Raw genomic sequence first — 25,465 nt, 5'->3', positions numbered from 1 at the left:
TTTGTTGTGGGGGAGGAAGGGGAAGGAGAATGTTAGCCGCTTTGAGACTCCTTTGGGTAGTGATAAAGCAGGATATCAAATCCAAACTCTTCTACTTCTTCTTCACCAAATCCCATCACTTCTTCTGCTTGCGACCCTTCCTCCTCCCAGTCTGTTCCCTCTGACCACTCATCGCCATTCTTCCACTGACCCCCCCCCCCCGGCTCTGAATCTTCTTCCCCTGGGGATTCCCTTGGGGGTTCCCCAGCTGGCAGCCCCCCCCCCCACTCCTCTGCATCCAGCCACTCCACTATAATTATAGATAAAATGAACTAACAACAGGGCCTGGGCATCCCAGCTATCTCTAAAATACCCTTCAAAGACAGCCAACCACATGGCATCCCTGTCACCAAAAAGAAGGTACTGTGGCGAGAATATAGGTTGTAGACTTCAGCCAGATTTGCCCAGTGAAGCAAAGCGGTTTTGTTTTTTCAAGCGGGAGCTGCTCCATGCAGCAAAACCTATTAATTATTTTGCTGCTTAAACTTTCCTGCGTTTTTAAAAGGCAAACTGTAAGGATCTGCAGCTGTAAGCATTGATAAGGAAATAGCCCAGGGCATGCAGTTCCATGTAGTTCTAGTAAGAAAAGTACTTAATGGAAGTATTTTCCAGTAAGTTTCCCTATGGGTGTCCTGATGCTGTAGCTTAAACTCAAGGACCGTAAGAAGCCAAAGGAGGTTCGCCGTGGGAAGCTGCAGATAGGAAGCCTTCTAAAATGAGCCTTTGCCCATACTATCAGTAGCACACAGATCCTCGGGGGTTTTCTGGCTGCTTGTTATCTGCGACTTCTTTTCATTTTGTGACCCCTTATTAATGCAATATAGAAACTAAATGTCACTTCCAAGCGACCAGTTAGTGCATTAATAATGTGTGTGTGTGGGTGCGTGTGCGTCCAGGATGATGGGGGGGGCGGTCAACAGTGGAATTGCTCCTTTGACATTTCAGAAATATGAAATACTCCAATATGATTTGACTACATGCACGGGTGTCAAAAGCAGATAAGGTATGTCATTCAGTGACCTTTCCCCCCTCTCCGTATCGCCAAAGTATTTAATGAATTGGGTGGAAATTAATTTTCTTTAGCCGTGGTGTCCATTAGCTCTCGCACAGTTTTCTGCTACTGGCTCAACTGCATGCTTCCATTTGTTGTTCCTTAATTAAAGTCGCAGTGACAAAGGTGCCCATTTTAATTAGCAGGGTGTTATTGTTACAGTAATTTTAATTTAAAAGAAATAGAGGAAGGTCTTGCGTCTAATTGAGTTTTTATTAAGAGGGTGACGTGAAATGAATATTTCATTTCAGATTTGGTAACTGATGGTGTCTTTCTCCTATCCTGTGCCAAAGGTACTTACTAGGGAGCCGTGCAAATGTTGCATATTAACACATTTGACAGAGAAGCTATTCCAGTTTAGCATAAAATCAAGCAGCCTGCATTGTCTAAAGCGGTTAAAGGCTCCCCTTCCCCCTTTTTCTATTTTCTTTCTATCCTTTTTCCGTTTGTCCTCTGAACCCCCTTTTAGGATTAGTCCTTTTTAAATACCGTCAAATTATGTGCGGGTTGTATCTTTTTCTTTATGTGTGCTTTGAAATTATTGTGTATTCTGTTTTTGTTGTTTAATAAAAAAATAAAATAAAGCGGTTAAAGGTAATAAGAGGCAGGACTTAGGAAATCCTTGAAGACTAATAAATGTCAGCAAATGAACCTCACTTTAATGAGGTTTTACGAAATGAAATAGAGGAAATTACTCCATTCCGCTGCGTTGATGAAATCCCATCTTGAAAGAGTTTGGCTTGGAGAGGGAGAAGCTGTTGCATTTGCTGCAATGACGGTTCTGCAACTGATAAACAAATGTGCCAGTGGCAAATTTTCCAACGTACCGCTGCGAGATTAGGGTGGCTTGCCACTGCACGAAAGCATGTGGAGTTGGGATGTAGAGAAACCATTTATGCATGCAGTAGTTATTTAGTTCACTCATAGACCGCCCTTCATCCAATCAGGAGCACAGGAAAGATCACAAGACATGCTACCACATGCTGAGCCAATTCCACAGCGAGCCAGCAGATATATCACTGGTGTGATTATTAGCCCTTAACAGTGGGGGACAGGATAGCAGGATAACTGCTCTGGAACTGTTTCCCGGGTTTTTCACCTTCATTGTTGGTCATTGCTTGCTGCAAATGACCATTTCACCATGCTGTTCCAGTAAGATAATCATAAGATTTTGTGATTTATTTTTTATAAATCAAATGCACATTTCTAAATGTAATTAAACCTAAAATACACATTGTATGCACATATCAAGATATATAGTTAAAAAAAAACCTGCATTGCAAAATCGGGGGGGGGGGAGGATGCAAAGCCTGAATGGTGACTGTGCCCCCCAATCACTGTAGGTTGGGATGAGTGGGTCAGGTGTGTCCGTATCAGAATTCTCAAATAAGGAATTCCTCAAGCATCCATAACTCAGGGCTATGTTTTGTTTTGCTGCTCAGTGCAAAGTAACATTTCCCACCATGCTGTGCATACCCCCACCCTGAGATTTCACAGCAAGATTCCAGGGCTTCTGAATCAGGACAAAAAGAAAGAAATCAAGGAGCAAAGTATTTTCAGTATCAGTAGTGAAAACATAGTAGTTATATAACTGACAACGTGTTGCTGCTTGAAAGTCTGCTTTGGGCAAATCGGAAAGTAACCATCTATTAAACTTGATAAAGTTGCAACCTGGTAACCTGGCGTGCTGATGTCTTACTGGTATGCTTACAGGTGAAACTTGAAAAATTAGAATATTGTGGAAAAGTTCATTTATGTAAGCAATTGTTTTCATTAGCTACTGGAGTTCAATATATGAGATAGACTCATGACATGCAAAGCGAGATATGTTAAGCCTTTATTTGTTCTAATTGTGATGATTTCGGCATTCAGCTGATGAAAACCCCAAAGCTGAGATTGTTAATTTGGGGTTCTCATCAGCTGTACGCCATAATCATCACAACTATAACAAATAAAGGCTTGACATATCTCACTTTACATGTCATGAGTCTATCTCATATATTAATTTCACCTTTTAAGTTGAATTACTGAAAGAAATGAACCTTTTCACGATATTCTAATTTTTCGAGTTTCACCTGTATGCCTTAATTTATCAATAATGAGAGGCAAAGATTGTGCTGGTGGAGTTCATCGTGTTCTCTCCCCTTTTTTCCCTCTCTCCCCTTTTCCTTCAGGTGGTATTAAGTGTCCAGTTTGCAACTTTGTGTATGGTACAAAGTGGGAATTCAACAGACACCTCAAGAACAAACATAGACTCAGATTGGTCGAGTATGACGGGGAGACAAAGTGGGAGGTAAATGGCCCTGAAATCTTGAGCTTTTCTAGAAGGCTCAAGGTGTGGGATGTAATTGGTATAAAATGAGAATACGACGACATAAACTGCCTTAGGAGGTGAAAAAAATGCACTGCCTCTTGCGTAGGCATGCAGAGAAGTATGCTATTCGGCATAAGGATTCTTTTTCCCCCATTGCCCTTTAAAGGTAAAGGACCCCGACAGTTAAATCCAGTCGCGAACGACTTGGGGGTTGCGGCACTCATCTCGATTTACTGGCCAAGGGAGCCGGTGTTTGTCCACAGACAGTGGCCAGCATGACTAAGCCGCTTCTGGCAAAACCAGAGCAGCGCACGGAAACACCGTTTACCTTCCCGCCGGAGCGGTACCTATTTATCTACTTGCACTTTGACGTGCTTTTGAACTGCTAGGTTGGCAGGAGCTGGGACCGAACGGCGGGAGCTCGCCCCGTCATGGGGATTCGAACTGCCGATCTTCCAATCGACAAGCCCTAGACTCAGTGGATAGGGCTGGTCCTTATCAAAAGCAGGGCTTGCTGTCGGCTCTGAATTCAAATTCGGCGTCAGCTGCAAATTCCACTTTCGTCGGGGATCTTTGCAACCCCAGCTTGAATTCAAGCCGCAGCTGCAAAGGGGTCAGCAAACTTTTTCAGCAGGGGGCTGGTCCACTGTCCCTCAGACCTTGTTGGGGGCCGGATTATATTTTGGGGGGGGGGGTGAACGAATTCCTATGCCCCACAAATAACCCAGAGATGCATTTTAAATAAAAGGACACATTCTACTCATGTAAAAACACTGATTCCCAGATCCGGCCCCTGGGCCTTAATTTGCCTACCCATGGATTAGAGTATGGTTCTGATTCTTGCTTTGAAATTGAATTGCCTGGTGTCATATGACACCAGGTGATTGACAGGTGGGCACCCCCCCCACTCACATGCCAAAAGTGGCCTGACCAGATGCACACCCCCCCCCCCATAGACCTATATGTTTTTACTGAGTGGCTTACTAGGATGGGAAAAGAAGCAAAAGAGAAGGTCAGAGAAAATTTCTGAGTCTGCAGAGGTTTGAAATTAACTGATTTTAATAATTTCCCAAAAGCTGTATAGAGTGCTGAATTGCGACTTGGATTCAAATTAGGTTTATTAGATGGCCTTGAAGAAAGTGTTGTTTTTTAGCTGTGCTGTGAAATCCTAAGCATGTTTTCTCAGAAGTAAGTCCTACTGCCTTCCGTAGGACTTACCCCAGGAAAGTGTGTATTGGATCGCAGCCTTAGCTTCCCCATTTAGAAAGTGGATAATTTCTTCATCCCAAGCTACTGCGAAGGTAAATAAGATAAAGGTTTCAGAGTACGTAAGAAGTGTAAATTATGAATTAATGATAATTTGAAAATTAGTTCCAACTATCAGTGTGACTTTAAGAATTGTGCATGTAATTTTTGGAATACAGTGCTCCGTCGATAGTCATACTGCAATAGTTGTTTGGCATCTTTGTGATGTGCTTCTGCCAGCTAATTCCCTTTGATCACCGATCACTGGCTCTTTTTGCAGCCCAAAGCAGAAATTGCTGAAGAAACACAGTATCTCCATATCACGGAAGCCGAAGATATGCAAGGAACTCAGGCCGCAGTTGCTGCTCTACAGGACCTGCGATATACCTCGGAGAATGGTAAAAAGTTCTCTTTAAGGAGAAACGAGTGTTTCGCAAAAGCAGTGTATTCAAAACAAGTCCCCATATATTAGCTCAGTAATCCTTGCATGGTAAGACAGTACGAGTTGCAAATGTAGAGTAACAACAAGAGAGAGTAGCTAACCTAGGGCCACCCAGAGAGATTCATGGTCAAGATGGCATTTGAACTGGTACTTCCTGCTCCATTATTACACCATCATGATGTTGTCAACTAGCGAGCGTATTGTTTTGTTTCATCAAAGTTGGCAAGTCCGGAGCAACTCTGGGAAAGAAATGCATACAGTCGTACCTCGTGTTGCCTTTGTCACGGGTTACGAACGCGCCGATCCCGGAAGTTACTTCCGGGTTCGGTGGTTCGCGCATGCGCAGACGCGCAAGATTACGTCATGCGCAGAAGCACCGAATCGCGCCGCGCACATGCGCAGACGAGGCGCTTCGTGTTACAGACCTTTCAGGTTACGAACGGGGCTCCGGAACGGATCCCGTTCGTAACCAGAGGTACCACTGTATTGGCTGCGGCCTGCTGCCACCAACACAGCTTCTTCCCAAATCCTGCAAAGACTTGAAGCAATTGGGCACAGCACAGAGGCAGGTTGCTTCTGTCCTAACATCGAAAAGGAACTGGCAGAGCATTCTGAACCCCACTAATGCCTGGTGAAGAGGGTGAGGTGGGGTTGGGGGGCAGGCAAAAGCCCACTCCAGGCGATGTCAGCCTATAGCTTGGGCCCGATGCTGTCAGGTGACAGCAGTGCAGCCCGTTCAGTCGGATTTGACGACTTACTGAGGTCACCAAAGGTAAATGGAACAAAAGAGACTCTTGGCACCTTGGAGACTGACCAGTTTATTAGGGCGTAATCTCTTATTCTTCCAAAGCAAACTCAGTGCCACCAGCGGGGCTTTCTTCTAAGCATACCGTGTTTCTCCTAAAATAAGACACCGTCTTATATATATTTTTTGCTCAAAAAAACACAGTATGGCTTATTTTCAGGGGATGTCTTATTTTAACCATGTCGCATCGGTACGCTGCATAGCCACGCCTCCCCAGGCTGTTTTAATGGGAGGTACCACGTCACTATGGCTTATTTTCGGGGTATTGCATATTTTTGGGGAACGGCTTATATTTCTCAAATGCATAGAAATCCTGCTATGGCTTATTTTATGGCTATGTCTTATTTTAGGAGAAACAGGGTATGACCAGACCAGTGGTGAGGGGAGAAGACAGGATTCTATAAGGAACTAGGGAAGAATACGAAGAGGGATTTGAATGAGGGATGAGTGAGGGAAGTTCTCGCTGCAATGGCATGGCGGGATGTACAGCGGCGGAAACACAAGCAAAAGGAGATGAGTTTGAACAGAAGCGAAGATGGGCAAGTTTGTGTTCCTGTTAACGCCGGCCTGGTCCTCATATTGACATTCTCTCCGATTAGGGGGACGACTTGACCCCACGGCTGTGAACATCCTGCAGCAAATCATAGAGCTGGGCTCGGAGCCCCACGATGCAGCTGCCGTCGCCTCTGTCGTTGCCATGGCCCCAGGAACTGTTACTGTCGTGAAGCAGGTCAAAACTCTTTCCTTCCCCCCTCCTCTCACTCTGTGTGTGTGTGTGTGTGTGTGTGTGCGCGCGCGCGCGCGCGTGCATTAGACAGAAGGAGTGATACTTTTGGCTATTTGTTGTATGCAAATAAACAGTTAATATTTCTAAGCTATTTGAGACCCCAGCTGTTTAGCCAGACAGCTCAGTACTAGGCTGTCCTTGCAGTACCACCTTGAACCACATTTGTTTCTGGATTTGGCATTACACAATGTGTGAATTCTCTGCCTAAAACAGAATGTAATCAACTTCATTATTCCCGTATATAAAGTTGTGGGGAGAAAAAGGGCTGGTTTTGATAGATGACATCAGAATATTTATTGCGAGCCTATTATGTTAGTGCATTGAGCAACTGGCAGCTCATGTGAGCGAGACATCAGGCATGCAATCTTTTCCCGGGACGGTTCCAGCTCAGAATGGGGTGTGTATGAAAGGATGGAAGCATTGTTAATCTTGGAAAACTTCTTCCCTTTCTCATTCGCTGCATTCAAAGTCCTTGCATGTTGCAGGTGGGGGAAAGCTTGGAGCATCATTCTCCCCCCCACACACATTTTGGCATTCTACGAACAGGAGTGATTTTGACACAGGAGTTACACTCTCAAACTTGCAATCCCCCACAAGAAAAACAGGTGGTTGCAGTCTCATGAAACCATGTGCCATTTGCCTCCTGGCTTGCTTAGTTCAGAGTACAGTGGTACCTCGGGTTACAGACGCTTCAGGTTACAGACTCTGCTAACCCAGAAATAGTACCTCGGGTTAAGAACTTTGCTTCAGGATGAGAACAGACTCCAGCAGCAGTGGGAGGCCCCATTAGCTAAAGTGGTACCTCAGGTTAAGAACAGTTTCAGGTTAAGAACGGACCTCCGGAATGAATTACGTTCTTAGCCCGAGGTACCACTGTAGCTACATTTCTTCCAGAGATAGGTTTCCACATTGTGGCGAAAGTGGCTGTTTAAATTGGCCTCTAGGCAAGAGGGTTGAGAAAATTGACCTGCATTCTGTTCCACTTCTGAGCGTCGTCCTGTAATGAGGTAGCAATCTGCAAGCTATTGGAAGCAGTGAGGTTGCAGAGGTTCTGCTGGGGACTTACTTGATCTGTAGGATTTTGTTGGAGTCAGGAAGAAGAAGAAAAAAATAGCTTTCTAATGGTAGTATGAGGCTTCCTTTTCACCCCTTTTTATAATGAGGACTTTCATTATTCATAAAGAACTATTATTATTATTATTATTATTATTATTATTATTATTATTATTATTATTATTTATTTGTACCCTGCCCATCTGGCTGGGTCTCCCCAGCCACTCTGGGCGGCTTAGGATCGTGGTTTGCTCATAAAAAACACATTTCAATAAAATTGTATGTTTTCAGATACTTCCATAAGGCATTGATTCCTTGTTATATACTGTTAGCTTTTATTCTATGTAGACACCCTGTGAGATAAATTAATTGCCGAATGACTGCCTTTGCAGCTTTTATTTCGAATCTTTGTGTTGGTGACGTTATACTAATCATTTTTTTTTTTGTTGAAAAAAAAGGGGGGATAGATGCATATGATAAAGCAAATATATTTATATATGCATAAGATCAAGAGTGTGGGGGGTGATTCATATTCCAGGGAGTCCTTATCAAATGATGAGCAGCTAGACTAGTATAAAGCTCAAGGATTGCTGAAAGGCCTGAGCTATAATCCTGTGGCACCTCAGAGCTACGGAGTAGTGTGATGTCCCCCCCCCCACCGAGCGCACCCCTTCGGTTTCAGTCCAACTGCTGAGCAACAAGCGTTGCTTTTGTGATAGATGAAAATGGCTACACTCTAAATACTCTTGGCATGATCTTCCTCTTATTCTCCCTCACCTTTGGCAGTGCTCATTGTATATTGCTTGTGTTGGCTGGGGCACCAGTTCTAGCAGCCACTGCAAGCAGCATGAGGCTCCCCTGTTCAAGGAGATGGGGTGACTGGCCTACCTCACACTGTCAGCCTAGTAGTTCGAAAGCACACCCATTGTTGTTGTTGTTGTTCAGTCGTTCAGTCGTGTCCGACTCTTCGTGACCCCATGGACCACAGCACGCCAGGCACCCCTATCCTCCACTGCCTCCCGCAGTTTGGCCAAACATGCCAGTCGCTTCAAGAACACTGTCCAACCATCTCGTCCTCTGTTGTCCCCTTCTCCTTGTGCCCTCCATCTTTCCCAACATCAGGGTCTTTTCCAGGGAGTCTTCTCTTCTCATGAAGTGGCCAAAGTACTGGAGCCTGAACTTCAGTATCTGCCCTTCCAGTGAGCACTCAGAGCTGATTTCTTTAAGGATGGATAAGTTTGATCTACTTGCAGTCCATGGGACTTTCAAGAGTCTCCTCCAGCACCATAATTCAAAAGCATCAATTCTTCAGCCATCAGTCTTCTTTCTCTCACGTCCATACATTAGTACTGGGAAAACCATAGCTTTAACTATACGGACCTTTGTCGGCAAGGTGATGTCACCTGGAGAAGGAACTGGCAAGCCACTGCAGTATCCCTGCCAAGAAAACTCCATGGACAAAGATAACAAGCACACCCATACAAGTAGATAAAGGGTACTGCTGCGGCAGGAAGGTAAATGCCATTTCTGTGCGCTCTAGTGCTCGTCACGGTGTCCCATTGCGCCAGAAGCAGTTTAGTCATGCTGGCCACGTGACCCAGAAAAGCTGTCTGCGATCCCTCAGCCTGAAGCGAGATGAGCGCCGCACCCCATAGTCGAATTTAACCATCCAGGAGTCCTTTACCTTTTACACTTTAATAACTGAGTAGCAATGGTACAGGGTTTCAAGCGGGCCAGAACCATTTGCAAAATTTGCATGGCTTCTTCTGCTCCTTCCCACCCCTCAACTCTTCCTTGTAGTTTGCTTTGTATTCCACAGCGTCCCCCAGGGTGTCTCTGCTCAGTAGAAGTGATGACTTGGGGAATCAGTTTGGCAGCCCAAGAGAACCAAACTAACTGAGGACTTGAACAATTCATTGGCTAGCCCTGCAGAATCTCAATTAAGTTGAGCAAAATAAATGCCCCAGCTATTCTTTGTTGCTTCATCCTCAGCTTCCTGAAATATGTTGTTGAAACGTGAGCAGGTACATCTAGTAGTAAGGGGCTATGTGTAAGAAACCAAAGAAATGGTGTCCAGGTTCCACCATCACACACTTTTAAATAACTTTCATAAATGTAACACAGAAGACAGGAGATTGCTTCGTTCAGGTGCCATATCGTAAAATCACCACTAACAATGCTTGATCTTGACATATGTAAAAATCAAATACATCCTAGACTAGAGCTATAGAACGTACAAACAGGGGCACCTAAAATGAACCAGAGGATGGACCATCTTCCTTGTTGATAAAGGCTTAGCTGGATTTTTTATACAGTGGTACCCCGGGTTACGTACTTAATTCATTCCGGGTTACAGTAAGTAACCTGAAAAGGACGTAACCCGAACAATTCGTTTTGCGCATGCGCAGACCGAAAAAACGCAAAAACGCTCTGCGCATGCGCAGATCGCGCATGGATCGGGTTGCGCTTCCGGGTTAGCGGAGTTCGTAACCCGAAAAGTACGCAACCCGAACCATACGTAACCCGGGGTACCACTGTATCAGGGAAAAGAGATTGAAAATTGTTGGCATTCATCTGTCTTGAGAGACATTGGAGTGTGTCTCCAGGGGTGAAGTTAATCTGCTGCATTGCATTGGCAACACCAAAGTGCAAGCCTAGGCAGCGTGTATGGAGGTCCCCCTCTCGACCTCGCTGATGTGGCCCAAAGGAAAGCAGAGCAAGACGTTTGGCAGCAGCTTGGCTGCAGGAGTTGCCGGAAGGAGGCATACCAGGTGCCATCCAACCACCTTAGGGACTCCACTCCGGTTTTGTGTAGGGTTTACTCCTTAGCCTTTTCTTCTCCTGAAGATATCCCGCAAAGCAGTGGAGGTTTAGGATCAGAGTTTTCCTTCTCCTAGCTGGGCTGCCTTCCCAAGTGGACGTGCCTCACGTGCCCCTCACTTCCCCCTACAGCACATGCAGAAACTGCCCTCTTGTGTTTCTCTTTGGGCTCTGAGGTGGGACTGCTTGCAAGCCAGGATTGATATCCAGGGTGCTCCCTGTTTCTGGGTACCACTTCCAGGTGTGTGTGCGTGGTCACACACAAATAGATTGCGCATAAAGCTCTTGCCAGGAAGCAAGGAGGATGCTTCAGGTAGTGTCAGGGAACTGCCCTCGGCCCCGCGAGAGGTCTCGCTGATGTACAGTGAGCCCCGACACCTCAGCAGTGATACATCTCCCAGCGGACAAAGCGACTCCTCCTCTGGTGGGGAAGGGCAAGGAACCAGCAGTCCGGAGAGGCAGCAGCTTCAGGATGTTGCTGAGAGCCCCAGTGCCTCCCACGACATTCGTTTAGAGGGGAGCACGCCACTTCCGTCGCCCCAGTTGCACAGGGGGGTCAAAAGGAGACAGGGGAGGAGGCGCCTGAGGATGCCGAAATTCCTTTGTTGGGGTCACAGCCGGAAACCGGCACTCCCGGATTCTGCTAGTGACTAGGACGGTTGTGTTTTTCTGTTTCTCCACACTGTAAATAGTCTGCACTAATAAACTGTTAAAAGACAGTTTGGACTCATGCTTGGTTACTCGTGAGCAACCGCCAGGCAGATCTGACAGGTAGCAATTGAAAAGAATGTAGGTGCCGCCAGAAAAAAATGGAAGGGCCTCTCCATTTGGCTTGGTAGCTGCTGTTGTCTCATTGACTTCCTTATTAGAGAGATAAAGAAAGGGGGGAAAAAACATTTTGGGAGAGATGGCCCCCAGTGGATCAATCCAATAGGACCTAAGCAGAGGGCATGTAAATGCTGAGCTGACGTGAAGTGTGCCAGCCTGAGAAACACAGCAATTTGTCACACTAAGAGGATTATAGATAGATGTCCGAGAGAGAGAGAGAGAGAGAGAGAGAGAGAGAGAGAGAGAGAGAGAGAGAACAAGGAGCGCCACAAGTGAAAGCAGTTAATCATTTTCCCCCGGAATGACAAAACCAATGAAAAACATCTGGATAAAGGCAGGTAGGGAGGCTGTTAACTTTCTTTATTGGCCATTTTCATTTCAGGAGAATATAAAATTGAATAAGCATTCCGTTTGTCGCCCTTGCGCCAAATGAGATTCTAGTTTCATTTCACTTTCGCGTCAGCGGCATTTTTATTTATCTTCCTCTCCTTGTTATTTATTTGCGCATCTCAGATGCATTTAAAATTATGTGCGGCTTTCAGCGTAAACAAAGCCAATTTCGAATCCCAATTCAGGCTACAATATACTAGCTTGCAGGTCTCGGCGAATGCTGGGCGGTGAGGCTTGTAGCCTCAGGAGTAACGTGTGTGGTGTTTGCAAACCTGTTTTGTGATGCCACCTGGAAAACTAAACGGCCCCCTGCCCCTGCCATCTGAAAAGACGTTGAAATTCCATCACCAGTGACAAATCTCTTTGGATGCAAACACAGCAGTGAAAGAGAGGTTTGCGTACCTATTTCAATGGCCGTATATGTTTTCATTTGGCTACCTGTCTAGATCCAGCAGTATAAATTGTTATATATGTGTAATCTGTGCAGTTCCTAATGCTTGCCTTGGATAGCCCAATGCCTTGGTAGACAGCTGACAGACTCCATGAAGCCCGCTGAGATCCTCCGATTTACCCATTGATTCTCTGGTTTTCTCACCCTGCACACACACACACACACACCCCTCCCAACTTTCCTTACAAGTGGTGTGCCAGGAAAACCTGCTGCCAGTTGCACCTTCTAGGGTTGCCATATTTTGAAGAGCAAAAAAGAGGAGACATTTGCCAACTTTTGACTATGGATCCCTGTGACGACTCTCATCATGAAAAAGAGGATGTGTCCTGGAAAAAGAGGACATATGGCAGCCCTGCGGGTACATTCTGGTTATCTTTACTATCCTGACATGCTTGTTAGTGTCTGCACTTTGTATTAAAATGCAGCTTAAAACAAAGGATGGTTTAGGGCCAACGAGTTAAGGCATGCTGCTCAGAAGTTCCTGAAGTTCCCCGCTGCCCCAACGCCAAAAAATAAGCCATAGCGTGGCTTGCTGTTCCATTTGAACCCAAGCTCATGCTTCTCAGTCGTTAAAGCGTGAGGCCCTTATTCTCAGGGCCGTGGGTTCGAGCCCCACGTTGGGCAGAAGATTCCTGCAATGCAGGGACTTTGACTAGGTGATGCTTGTGATTCCTTCCAACCCTACAATTCTGTGATTCTGTTATTCCCTTTCCCACAAGCAGTAAGTGAAAAACAAGATCTCAGTTGCCCCTTTGTTTGGAGGCACAAGACTGGGTTGAGGCAGCACAACAAGCTAGTTTTATCCGCGATGCATCAGGAGAGCAGCACCAACAGAATTCTATAATGATGATGATGATGATGATGATGATGAAATGTAGTTGAATGAGACTGCTAAGCTTGGTCCTTTCACAAAGCTAACACGTTAATGATCAGTTTCTTCTGCCTCTTCTCCCAATGATCTTTATTTACTCGGGCTACCACGTGCCTTTCTTTCCCCCCGTGGTCCAGCTAGTTCCCAGCTCTGCTGCTTCACAATCTTATTAGAAACAGAGGATTCAAAGGAAGAGTAAAGGATGGTTGTTTTCAATAGAGTGTCTTCGCCTGCATGGCTTACCGGTTGCCGCCTGTCACTGCGAGGTGTTGCGTCGGGCTTTTTCACTAGAGCTCCAACTCCTGTGTTGTTGTCGTCGTTGTCATCTTTCATCCTCGGATGAAATTAAACAGAAACGTAACCTGAATAAAAGATACCATATTTTCCGGTGTATAAGACGACTGGGCGTATAAGACGACCCCTAACTTTCCCAGTTAAAATATAGAGTTTGAGATATACTCGACCGCAGATTCTCCACCCGGCGTATAAGATGACCCCCGACTTTTGAGAAGATTTTCCTGGATTAAAAAGTAGTCTTATACGCCAGAATATACAGTATTCATTCTCCAAACAAAAGAAGAAGCCAGCCTAAATCAATTAAACGGCGCAGCCAGCTTGGCATATACTGATCAATGTACACATAAAATGTCCTTCTGTTGAGCACAGCTGCGTCATATAACAAACCTTTTGGCACAATGCAATTGCATTTTTTCTTTCCTCCAGAATAATAATGTTGATGGTGGCTCCATTTCTTTTTGTCCCCCCCCCCCAATGCTCATGCTTCATTGATATTACCATTATTATTTCAGAGAGCATACTTGCTACAAATGAAGGGAGCCTTGAGCCATCTGATATTTCCATTACTGGCCTGACGGGCATTAAGTTGATATATTTTGCAGGTACTCTGCAAGTTGTATTTGGGGGAGAGTTGATCCCCTCCCCCAACTTTCCGTTTTAAAGTACTGTGCATTGGCAATTGCAAATCCGTGAACGGAAAATCCACAGTAAAGTGGGCTCAAGTGTTATGAGTTACTCGTTGTTAATCCAAAATCGTCCGTTGGGAGAAAATTGACCCTTTTTTTTTACACCCAGGGAGTTTGTTTCGTGTTTGAACCTTTGTGCTGCAGATTAAATGCAGTTCGTTTTTGCTCCCTTTGGTAAAGTAGCCATTGGTCTGGGAGACCGCATGGGGGGCAAAACTCCAGCTTGCCCCATGGGAGGAGGTGGACAGAGAAAGAGTTCCAACAGAACAAATGGTGGTGGCCAACCTCTGCATGAATTAACATGCTCTTCTGTCCCCCTACAGTGGCTCACAGCAAAGATAACCATTGCAAGGCTGGCCATCTTAGCGCCCACCACTCTGAATAAATATTTGCTGAGACTGAAGGTGTCAGGTGTTGGGGTGTGATTATTAAAACACACTCCCTTCAGCATGAATGTCTTACTGGAATTGGACTTACTTCTCCAGATGATGCAAATAACACAGTGGATAATGTGTTGCTGACCTTGTTTCAGATCCTTTGCTCAACCATGAACCTCATTAGGCGACTTTGGATAAGACATGTTCTCTCCTTCAGTCTCTCTTGTGGTCCTTCTGAGGATAATACGTTCCTTGGGTGGGTGGGATTAAAAATTGACAATAATGGTTACCAGCCATGGTGCTGGGCTAATCTGTGCTGCTGTTCAGATGCATCTCCTTGGTATGGAATTGCTTCTAGTCCATTGAGTGGATATCAGTGTGCTGATGTGCCTGTATTCCCCTTGTGGCACAGATTGGCTACCAACTGCTTAAACTCATGGGCTACAATTCAGCAAAGGGAAAGTGCATAAGGAAACCAAACTCCCCTGTCATCGCCTCAGCTCTGCTGTTCCCTTGCCAGCGATGAAACGCCTGTAAATGCGGTGAAACCCTTAAGTTTTGGTTATGAATGCACATCCCTTAGGTCTTTCAGTAGTTCAGTATTCCTGGGACTTTTTGCATGCAAAGCAGGGCTCTACCACTGACCCACACTGGAGAGCCAGTGTGGTGTAGTGGTTAAGAGCGGTAGACTCGTAATCTGGGGAACCAGGTTCGTGTCTCCACTCTTCCACATGCAGCTGCTGGGTGACCTTGGGCTAGTCACACTTCTCTGGAGTCTCTCAGCCCCACTCACCTCACAGAGTGTTTGTTGTGGGGGAGGAAGGGAAAGGAGAATGTTAGCCGCTTTGAGACTCCTTCGGGTAGTGAAAAGCAGGATATCAAATCCAAACTCTTCTCTTCTTCTTCTTCCTTAGTGGGTCATCAGCTGTACGAGCTCATCTGTTATTTAACTGAAGCAAATACTGCAATCTCCTTTAGTGCCAATAATTTATGAAATACGGGGCTCGGTCATTTATTCGCACCTAGGTTTCCTTGCTCTCATTTTAGCAACATTGCAGCCCCGCCATCCAGAGAAACCCTTTGTAACATCTCCCGTTTTCTCGCAGGTGACAGAAGAGGAGCAGTCAGCCAACCACACGGTGATGATTCAGGAAACATTGCAGCAAGCTTCCGTCGAGCTGGGCGAGCAGCACCATTTGGTCGTCTCCTCCGACGAGGTGGAAGGGATCGGGACAGTGACAGTCTACACCCAGGGGGGAGAGGCCTCTGAACTTATTGTGTATGTGCAAGACATGCAGCCTGTGGAGGAGCAGGTGGAGGAGCAGCAGCAGCCTGGACAGAAAATCTAGATAAAATTCCCAAGGGATACCAGCCTTCTGGTACCGCCAAACTGCTGCATGCTTTGTTTTCCAATGTGTATTTAATGTTGGGCAAGAACAGAACCTCCCGCAGCTGCTACTCTATCATATGTTTAGTCTTTGGCAGATGGCGCACGTGGTTGTTGACTGGACTGGTGGCTTCTTCTTTTTGCCAGTAAATGTTCTGGTACGTACCGAGCCATGCGCAGCTTCCTTTCACTCCCCTGCTCGTAAGGAACGCCTGAAGTCGCAGCAAACAGATCCATGCAGATGCATGGTCATGACCACTAGGGATAAAAGATACCGTATTTTCCGGCTTATAAGACGACTGGGCGTATAAGACGACCCCCAACTTTTCCAGTTAAAATACAGAGTTTGAGATATACTCGACCGCAGATTCTCCACCCGGCATATAAGACGACCCCCAACTTTTGAGAAGATTTTCCTGAATTAAAAAGTAGTCTTATACGCCAGAATATACAGTACTTTTCCTAGAGCAAGAGGTGAACCATAAAAAAGCAAGAGGAGGCAATGGCAGTGGACAGCACTTGATGAACGCTACAATGCGTGTGTGTTATGCACTTTAAGAAGACTGTAGACTGAAAAGGACAATTTTAGCAACTGCCCGGAAAGTTCAGATTTTAAGACTTGCCAAGCAACAGGCCCTGCAGTGAAGCTATTCAGAAGAACAGGCTCCATTGGGTTGGGTTCACTCAACATGCAGAAAACGTGGTGGTGTGAATCGGAGCCAGCTGTTCTCCAGTGCTCCTTTCTAAACGGTTTTTCTAAATGGTGTTCGGCGTTTCAAGCTCCCCAAAGAGAGCTTTCCTTGCTTTGTCACTGTGAATTGTTGAAGACCCGAGATCATTATCTGAAGAAATGTGATCTCTTTTATCTTGTAACTTTTAATCTTTTAAACCGGGACTCTGTGCCAGTGAGCACCTCCCTGGCATGCTATGTTTTTATTTGGATGGGATCTAATCTGACACGCGAGTTAAAAGCTTCCGCCTCTAAGGGTCTTTCAGATGCACAGTCCCTGCCGAAATGCAAGTGTTTTATGGTTGTGACATATTTTGGACACGTATATTGGAGATATATAGTGGATTTTTTCCTCTCTCTTTTTCTATCCGTGGAGCATTCTTTCCTTGTCTCCCCCTTTCCTTTTTTGCAAGCAATAGCAATAACTTCAGAAATATATATTTTAAAAAATCATAGCTTGGGCACAGTTTTTTAGATTAACACACCCGCTACAGGGTTATGTCTCACATAATATACAATGGATGCCATGTTGAATCACTGTGAAGTAATACCAAGCCAAAAAATCTGTGGAAGCCACAGTGATAGAATGATATTTTGGGATCCTATTTCTCCCAGCCTGGCAAACGTTGAGCATTTTCTCCCCCCCAAAAAGAGCACTATCGCTGCATCCTTGAGCTGCATCAAATCACTCTTCTGTATTGATTAGACACAGGTGATCTATGGAAGTCCTATTCTTTTTCTGTCTTCTTAAATAATAAAATAGATATCTGCTATGAGGAATCACCCAAAGTAGAGATGCAAGCATCTCTTGCTGCAAGTAAGGGCTCAGACACTCTGCTCTTGGTGGAGAAAAGGACGTGCGATTTGGAGAAAGACTCTTTTTCAGGGGAAACCAATGTGGTACCACCTGGATGTTTTCGGACTACAACTCCCATCATCCCTCGCCATAGCTTCCTCTGACCAGAGCTAATGGAGCCTTAACAACTTCTAGATGACACCAGGTTGGCTACGCCAGCTTATCCATGTGGGTTTTTTTTCCCCAGTAGGCCTTGGGGAGTGGATCTCATTTGGCCCTATGTGTTCTGATCTCATGTCCCGTGTTCAGGTTGTGATTTGGGCTACATGGCAGTGCAATCAGCGGAGAACTTATCCATTGGGCTCCACGAACAATGGCACATCTCATTGGGTATCTCACAGCTGACATGCGAGAGTGACAATTCCTTGGGTTGTGTCAGGAAGTAGGCAGAGGAGGAATGGTGGAGACCGCCTCCCCAGCCTGACCCTTCCAGGGGGGAAGAAGAAGAAGAAGAAGAAGAAGAAGAAGAAGAAGAAGAAGAAGAAGACAGTTCAGAATTACAACAGGGGTTTGAGGGAGGTCACAACTCAGAGGCAGATGAGGGGAAGAGCTGGGAAATAGAAGGAGGAGGAAGGACCAGGAGGGCGACAGCTGACAGACACAGTGTCTTTAGAAAGCATTCCAGACCCACCCACCCCAGAACCTGGTGAGCAGTGAAAGTAAGAGAGCAAAGATCTCAAAGGCAGAGGGCTCTTCAGCACCTGTAGCGATGGCGCATGAGGAAGTGAGAGAGACGGGAGTGGGTGGAGACTCACTTGGGACAATGCCATTATTCCAAGAGGTTGCATTCCCAAGCCTCTCTCTGCAAATATTGAATAAAAAGCAGAGGGTAAGGACTTTTCCTTGTCTTATCCATTCCTGGCAACCTGCTGTGGGGGTTGGATCCTCTACTGCCTGACAGGTTGTGGGGTAGAGTGCAGGAGCGGGCTGACTATACAGCAACTATATAGCTGCTGCCTTTTTTCACCAGTGTATCCTTTGTATTGTCATTCACACAAACACTCTTTTGGGGTGTCATCCAGTATGCGAGACTGAACTCTTTCTCTTCTTTCTTTTTTTGTAATCTCAAACCCCCGTTCTTCAAATAAATATCAAACAAGGTGAAAATGTAAAATTCCCACCACTGTTTTACAGGATCACATTTATGAATATTCAGTGCAATGTCCCAAGCTGCATGTGGGGGTGGGGTGGGGCGGAATTAGCTTCTGTCGAACCTACACATTTCTGCTGTAAGTCCACCTGCTACATCTGCCTATGGCTCCATCCTTGGTTTTATGTCGCATCCCGCAAAGTAACGATGGTTTAAATGGCATGGCAATGGATGCACACAAAACGGACAACAAGCAGTAAATAAGGATGAAATGGATATGGAAGAAGAGATGATGTGGCAACAGGAGGAAGAGATGGACATATGCTTGTAACAGGAGTGGGAAACCTGATTATTATTTTTAAGAAATTGTATTAAATTAAATTTGCATGGATTTGCAATAATTTGGAAAAACCAATAAATAATAACAAACAAACAAACAAATAATAAAAAAGACAATGGATGCACACCAAACAGAAATGACCTTTTAAAATCAGCTATCCTATCTCTAATAGGATGCTTGATATGAAGATACGTAATTGGACACCCTGAGATGTAAAAGATTTCCCCCTCTTCCTGCACTTTTATGTTTTGAAATTCTGTATGTACACACAAATTATTCAGGGTGTAAATGGCCATGTGATTCGCGAATCAGGGACACAAACACTTCTAGGTTAAAATGGGAAATTGCCTTCCTATATTTCTGAACGCACTGAAATTCTACCCTTCACTAAAAGCCTGATATGTGAGCTCTAAGGAATTGTTCTTGTTAATATGTACAAAAACAGCCATGTTTGCGAGTGTAATGCTCAGATGGCTTGAATGACTGTAAATAAGGGAATCTGAACTAAGAGATTTGTCATTCTTAATCCTTGTGACCAGAATTCAACCCGGAGTTAAGCATGGTTTCAGACGACTGAAGCATGTCTAACAGATTGTGGTTCATGACTTCATCATGTGCATCTCATTTATTTTGGGGAGGTGTAATCTTTTTTTATCTGAACTTCAAAAAAAATATTAATAACACAAGTCTGTCGCGTTCTGTTCAGTGGGTTTAAAATTAGACAAATTCAGCAAGTGTTCTCCCTGCCCTTAAAAACAAAACAAAGAATACCCAACCCGATAAATCATTTTTTTTTCAAGTCTTGAGTTGGCTGAAGGGTGTTTCTTTGCAATTAGGCAGACCTGTGAAAACCTTAATGTCAGAAGCATCTCTCCTTCAGGAACCAGCCCACTTGGAGCTTAATAGGATCAGTATCGGTTTGGGGTCAAGAATTTCAAGCTTTGGAAATGTGGATTGGCACATAGACAGGTCAGGTGTGGGGACCCAGTACACAGTATAAAGGTTGCTATTGCATTGGAAGTGGGCATAAATTGGCCATCCAATTGGGCTAGCGCTAGTCGATTGCTTCAACCCTAATCATATGCTGACCGAAATTCCATATGGCACAAAGCCTGGAGGAAATGCAAACATTTTAGAAGACTTTCTGTGCCAGCTAATTATCTGGCTTTTCCATCGCACTTGTTGTTTGACCATTCAAAAAAAGAATACACTGTGTTGGGGTTTCAGTGTGATTTGGGGGAGATTCTTACTTTTGGGTGGGTAACTATTTCTCACTAATGCCAATTAGTGGATGGGAGCCAGGTTGAGCTGAAGGCAATATTTGCAAGTAAGGTAAAATGCTTGCCCATTCATTAATTGGAAGTAAATGGGGATTGTTCATTATCATCTAGGCGCTACGCAAAGAAAACCGGGGCTAATGCAGCAAATGAATTTGTATTGTGGTTTCCAGTTAAACTTCATTGTTCGTTTGCAGAGATTATTCTTTGCCGTAATCGGGAAAAGGAAGAGTAACAGCTGCAAAATGTGTTTCTCTTTTTTTCCCCGAACTTTAGCTACTCTATCTACAGCCCATTTGCCATTAAAACTGCATTTGGAGCAGTGTTGTAAACGATAGCGAGATTCACACTATTAGTAGAGAAACCTTTCTGAATCAATTAAGCAATTGCCTGTGTTAATATCTGGCTGCAGGGGTGGGATGCGAAAACTAATTTGCCATGCATCGCTTACAAATTTTCAAGTAAATTATTTCCAAATTGACTCTGCACTTCCACTGTCCGTGACAGGTGTAATTTAAAAGAAAAATTCTAATATATCACTGTCATGCACACCTACCGCAATTTAAAGCTTGGCTTGTTTGGAGCCTGATAACAGTAGTTCTGCTTCCTGCCGATTGAGGATGGAAATTATTGTTGTTTTTTCCTGACTAAATGTGGTGCATTTTACAGAAGGAAAGCCAAACAGTAAGTCTATGCAAATGTTACCTTTATGGCTTCTCTGAATGCAGTAATAACATTTAGCTTGGGTTTTTTTTTTCCTCCCCTGTGTATGTTTTTGGCAAAGATTTCTTCTAGTCTTCATTCTGTTCTAATAACTTCCATCCTACCTTATTTGTGTGTTTAGTACGTCTGCCATGGTTTGATGCCGGAGAGGGCTATCTGTGTTAGACTGTTTTGGGCACAACCAACAAAAGGTTCTTCATCATCTCAGTGCAATCCCACAAGACTCCACACCTTCTTAAATAGATTAAGAGGGATTAACAGGCCCAGGATCATAGAGTTGGAAGGAACCACGAGGGTCATCTTGTCCAACCCTCTGCAATGAAGGAACCTTTTTGCCCGACGGGGGGCTGGAACCCACAACCTTGAGATTAGGAGCCAAAGGGAGGAGGGATTTCTATTCTCCGCAGCTTTTAAAAGGTTATTCCAATTATTTCTTTCTGCCGCAAGCTTCTTTTCCTTTAATAATGCTTTCTATCTTCTCTTGAGGTTCATAAGATGACTGCTGGGCAAGGGATCATTTGATGCCCTATATGCCAAAAATTCGTTGTATAGACAGTTCTTGAAGTACCTGCATTCCTCATCAAACCATTTTTTTGTGAGAAAAATGGTTACTATTCATTACCCGGGCCCGTACCATGGTTGGTTTTAGCAGTTCTACTAAATTCTCATATGTTGGCAGTGGCTCTTCTGCCTGGATAAGGGAGTCCCTTGTCATTTGAAGTTGGTCAGACCAAGGGAGTTCATTTATCCGTCGAGCCATTTTATCGGTCCATTTTAAGGCAGTAGGCCTCATCTGCAACTGATCGTTTGTTAAATGCACACAGGAATACGCGACCAGTCCTCCAGCCAGGTTCAGGGAGAGTTCTAAGGGGAAATGATCACTTTCCAGTCTCGTTACCACCCTAAAGTTGGAAATTTTGGGGATCAAATCTACTGGTGTCCAAATAAAATCGATGGTAGAGGCACGGGAACCTGACCAGAAAGTAAATTGAGCTGGGTAATCAGAGCTGAGAGCTCCATTTAACAGGTAAAAATTAAGAGCTGACAAAGTTTGCCTGCATTTAAAGCCTGCGTATGTGGCAACACTGTCTTTAAAATTCCTGGGCAAAAGATCTGTATTTATAATGGGTAATGAGGGGTACATCTCATATTTAGTAAATAAGGATTTATCAGTATAGGACAATCGACCATTAAAATCTCCCGCGACCAGGAAGGTGGCTTCAGGGTATTTCTCGAGGAGAGAATTAGGAGTCTTGTGCGCAACTGACTTTTCACCCATAGGCTTCACAAATGGGCAATATAATGGCAAATGCAATTCATTGCAAAAGGGTGTAGGGTGATACAAGTTGAGGTCAAAAATATTAATTTCATGTACACCCTCATGGGGTCTGGCTTGGAGGTGATGGACTAGGAGTGAGACCTTTGAGTCAGAGTAGTTAACTCGATGAAGATGTGTGGCAGCTGTAGAAAAGACAACTTCCGCGCTAGAAATCGTTAGGAAAGTAAAATATAACGGCCAATGTCATAATGCCCTTACCAAATCTACGGTGCGACACCACATTTGGAGTACTGTGTACCGTTCTAGTTGCCTCACCTCCGAAAGGATGTTGTGGAGTCGGAAAAGGCTCAGGAAACAGTCACCAAAATGATCAAGCGGATGGAGCGACTCCCTTATGAAGAACGGTTGCAGCATTTGGGACTTTTTAGTTAAGAGAAAAGGCGAGTAAGAGGAGACATGATAGCAGTTTATGAAATCATGCATGTCATGGAGAAAGGGAATAGAGAAACGTTTCTCTCTCAGCACCAGAACTCGTGGACATCGAAGGAAGCTGAACATTGGAAGATTTAGAGTGGATAAAAGAAATTCCTTCACACGGTGCATAGTCAGACTTTGGAACTTTCTCCTCACAGGAGCAGTGATGGCTACCAACTTGGACCAGCTTTAAAAGAGGATTAGACAAATTCATGGAAGAAAAGGCTATCATTGGCTACCAGCCATGACAGCTATGCTCTACCTCCACAGCTGGATGCAACAATGCTTCTGAATACCAGCTGATGGAAACCCTGGGAGGGGAGAGTGTTTTTGTGCTCATGTTCTGGACCCTGGTTTCCCACAGGCATCTGGTTGGCCACTGTGAGAACAGGATGCTGGACTAGGTGGACCACTGGCCTGTTCATGATTTAGTGGGGTTTTGAACTCTGGCTTAACTCATAGTCTGGCACCCTGGCCCTCTGGATGTTGTTGAAGTACTGCTCCCATCACCCCTGTCCTCTTCACATGCTGGCTGAAGCTGATGGAAGTGGAAGTCCCAACAGCTTCTGTAGGGACAAGATACAGGTAGGTAGCCGTGTTGGTCTGCCATAGTCAAAACAAAATAAAAAATAAATTTAAAAAAATCATTCCAGTAGCACCTTAGAGACCAACTAAGTTTGTTCTTGGTACGAGCTTTCGTGTGCATGCACACTTCTTCATGAAAGCTCATACCAAGAACAAACGTTTGTTGTTGTCGTTCAGTCGTGTCCGACTCTTCGTGACCCCATGGACTAGAGCACGCCAGGCACTCCTGTCTTCCACTGCCTCCCGCAGTTTGGCCAAACAAACTTAGTTGTCCTCTAAGGTGCTACTGTAGGGACAAGAGTCTTTGTTGGTCAGGTACTTAACCTCACAACCTTTTCTGAAAAATGCCCACTGTGTCATCGGCGTGTGGGATGAAATGGAGAGAGAAATGGAGACTGGAAGGAAAACTTAAAAAGCATAATTTTTTTAAGAGACACAAGAGAACAAAAAGGCAGAGAGAGGGGGGCAGGGATTATTTTTTCCTTTAGTTTTTACTGAAGGAGCCAAAAGAGTATAATTGAACCTGCTGCTGAGATCAGCATAGAAGCAGGGGCTACCTGCAAAGGGAAGCATACGCTGTGGTTTGGGATGGGCCTTAGCACTTAAACATTTTCATTCGTCTAGTCCTAGAAAAGCTGTGGTACAGTATATGCTGTGGGTGCAAAAGGGTCCCGTTTCAGTCTCTGTCTTCTCCAAGAAGGCAAAGCAATGTCTCAAGATCTTGGGGAGCTATCGCACAATGAGTCAGACCACTGGTCCTTCTAACCAAATATCACCCACAGTGACAGAGTTTCAGAAAGGATTGACCTGTGTTGTACTCCTGCCTCAGCATAATTTAAATCGGCCAATTAAATAACACTGAATTGATATTATTCGCCTCTTAAATGGATTAATTAACCAGTTAAATTTAAACGTGTGTATGTTCTCAATAGAGTTTTGTTCTTGAGATATTGAAATAAGTATTAGTTAAATTGCAATTTCTTAAATAAAGCGTACCACTCATTGTTCAATGGAAAGGTGATCTTTGAATATGTGTACTAACTTCCTGTTATCATAACAACACAGTCTGGTGGCTAGCGTGAAGGAGATCGCTTCAGAAAAGTACATAGTTTTGTCAGCTACAAAACAGCATTTTGCTTGATAATAATTTATACCAATTTTCTCAAGTCTTATGGGTGCCAAGCAAACAAACATTTCAGGATAACTCACAAATTTTGCAGTTACAGGTGGGTAGCCGTGTTGGTCTGCCATAGTCAAAACAAAATCGAAAATTCTTTCTAGTAGCACCTTAGAGACCAACTGAGTTTGTTCCTGGTATGAGCTTTCGTGTGCATGCACACTTCATGCACACGAAAGCTCATACCAGGAACAAACTCAGTTGGTCTCTAAGGTGCTACTAGAAAGAATTTTCGATTTTGTTTTCACAAATTTTGGTTTCATATTCCTCATAACTGTTACTTTTATATCCCCATTTGCTCAAAATATGGGATGGAGGGATGAGTTATTCCCCAAATGTTGCATTTTGGATCTTCTGTTTCTGTGGTGCCATAAATTCTTCTCTAAGGCTGGAACGGATGAGCACGTATTGATCAAGGAAACGTGTTTTTTATTTAGCAGGAAAGCAGCCTGGTCATGCAAATGTAGATGGCACCTTTATCAACAAGACAGAAAAGGGCAACCAAATAATCAATAGGCTGAGCCAACTCCCTTGTGGGGAAAAAAGTCATAGTGTTTGGGAGTTTACAAAAAGAGGCAAGTAAGGGAGAGAACACGTTATAGGTGCTTAAAATGTGTGGTTCAAGGAAAGTGGGTAAAAGAGAAGTTATTCTTCCTTTCCTACCAGCAGAGCCCGGGGCCATTCCTTGAAATTGAGTGGTGGGAGATTCTGGGACACAAAAAAAGGCGCTTATTTTCATGGCGTTTGGTTAACTTACAGAAGCTGCTGCCGCAAGGTGTCACGATTGGCCACCAACTTGAATGGCTTCAAAAGAGTATTAGACACGGGAAAGGAGAAGGTTGTCAATGGTTGTTATCAAAGGTGGCCGTTTGGATTCTCCTTGTGTGCCACTGAACACCATCAGTTCATGGGGTGCCGCAATGAGAAGGGTCTTTTGTCTTCATATGCGGATTATGGGCTTCCTGGAGACATCGTGGTTGGATAGCTGGCTACTGTTGGAAGGAGGATGAAGGTTCTAGAGCAGTGGTGGTGAACCTATGGCACACGTGCCATCGGCCCGTCCGTGCTCTTCTTGTTGTTATTTTTCCATT

General features: G+C 44.5%; 1 protein-coding gene across 2 annotated transcripts in view; it reads left to right on the top strand.

Annotated features, from left to right (window-relative positions):
• ZFAT (zinc finger and AT-hook domain containing) overlaps positions 1-16,087 on the top strand; it is a 72,040-nt gene extending 55,953 nt beyond the window's left edge. Inside the window, exons 13-16 of one of the 2 annotated variants that reach the window (XM_033155890.1) lie at positions 3,265-3,383; positions 4,930-5,047; positions 6,496-6,626; positions 15,563-16,087. In XM_033155890.1, coding sequence (XP_033011781.1) covers positions 3,265-3,383; positions 4,930-5,047; positions 6,496-6,626; positions 15,563-15,805 — 611 coding nt within the window. In that variant the 3' untranslated portion in view covers positions 15,806-16,087. The remainder of the gene's footprint in view (positions 1-3,264; positions 3,384-4,929; positions 5,048-6,495; positions 6,627-15,562) is intronic. The other variant, XM_033155891.1, reaches the window with a different exon arrangement.
• Positions 16,088-25,465: the final 9,378 nt, after the last annotated feature.

The sequence above is a fragment of the Lacerta agilis genome, chromosome 7 (genome assembly GCF_009819535.1).
Source record: "Lacerta agilis isolate rLacAgi1 chromosome 7, rLacAgi1.pri, whole genome shotgun sequence".
Lineage (NCBI taxonomy): Eukaryota > Metazoa > Chordata > Lepidosauria > Squamata > Lacertidae > Lacerta > Lacerta agilis.
The sequence above is the reverse complement of the archived record's forward strand: the minus strand, read 5'-3'. Positions and strand labels throughout refer to the sequence as shown.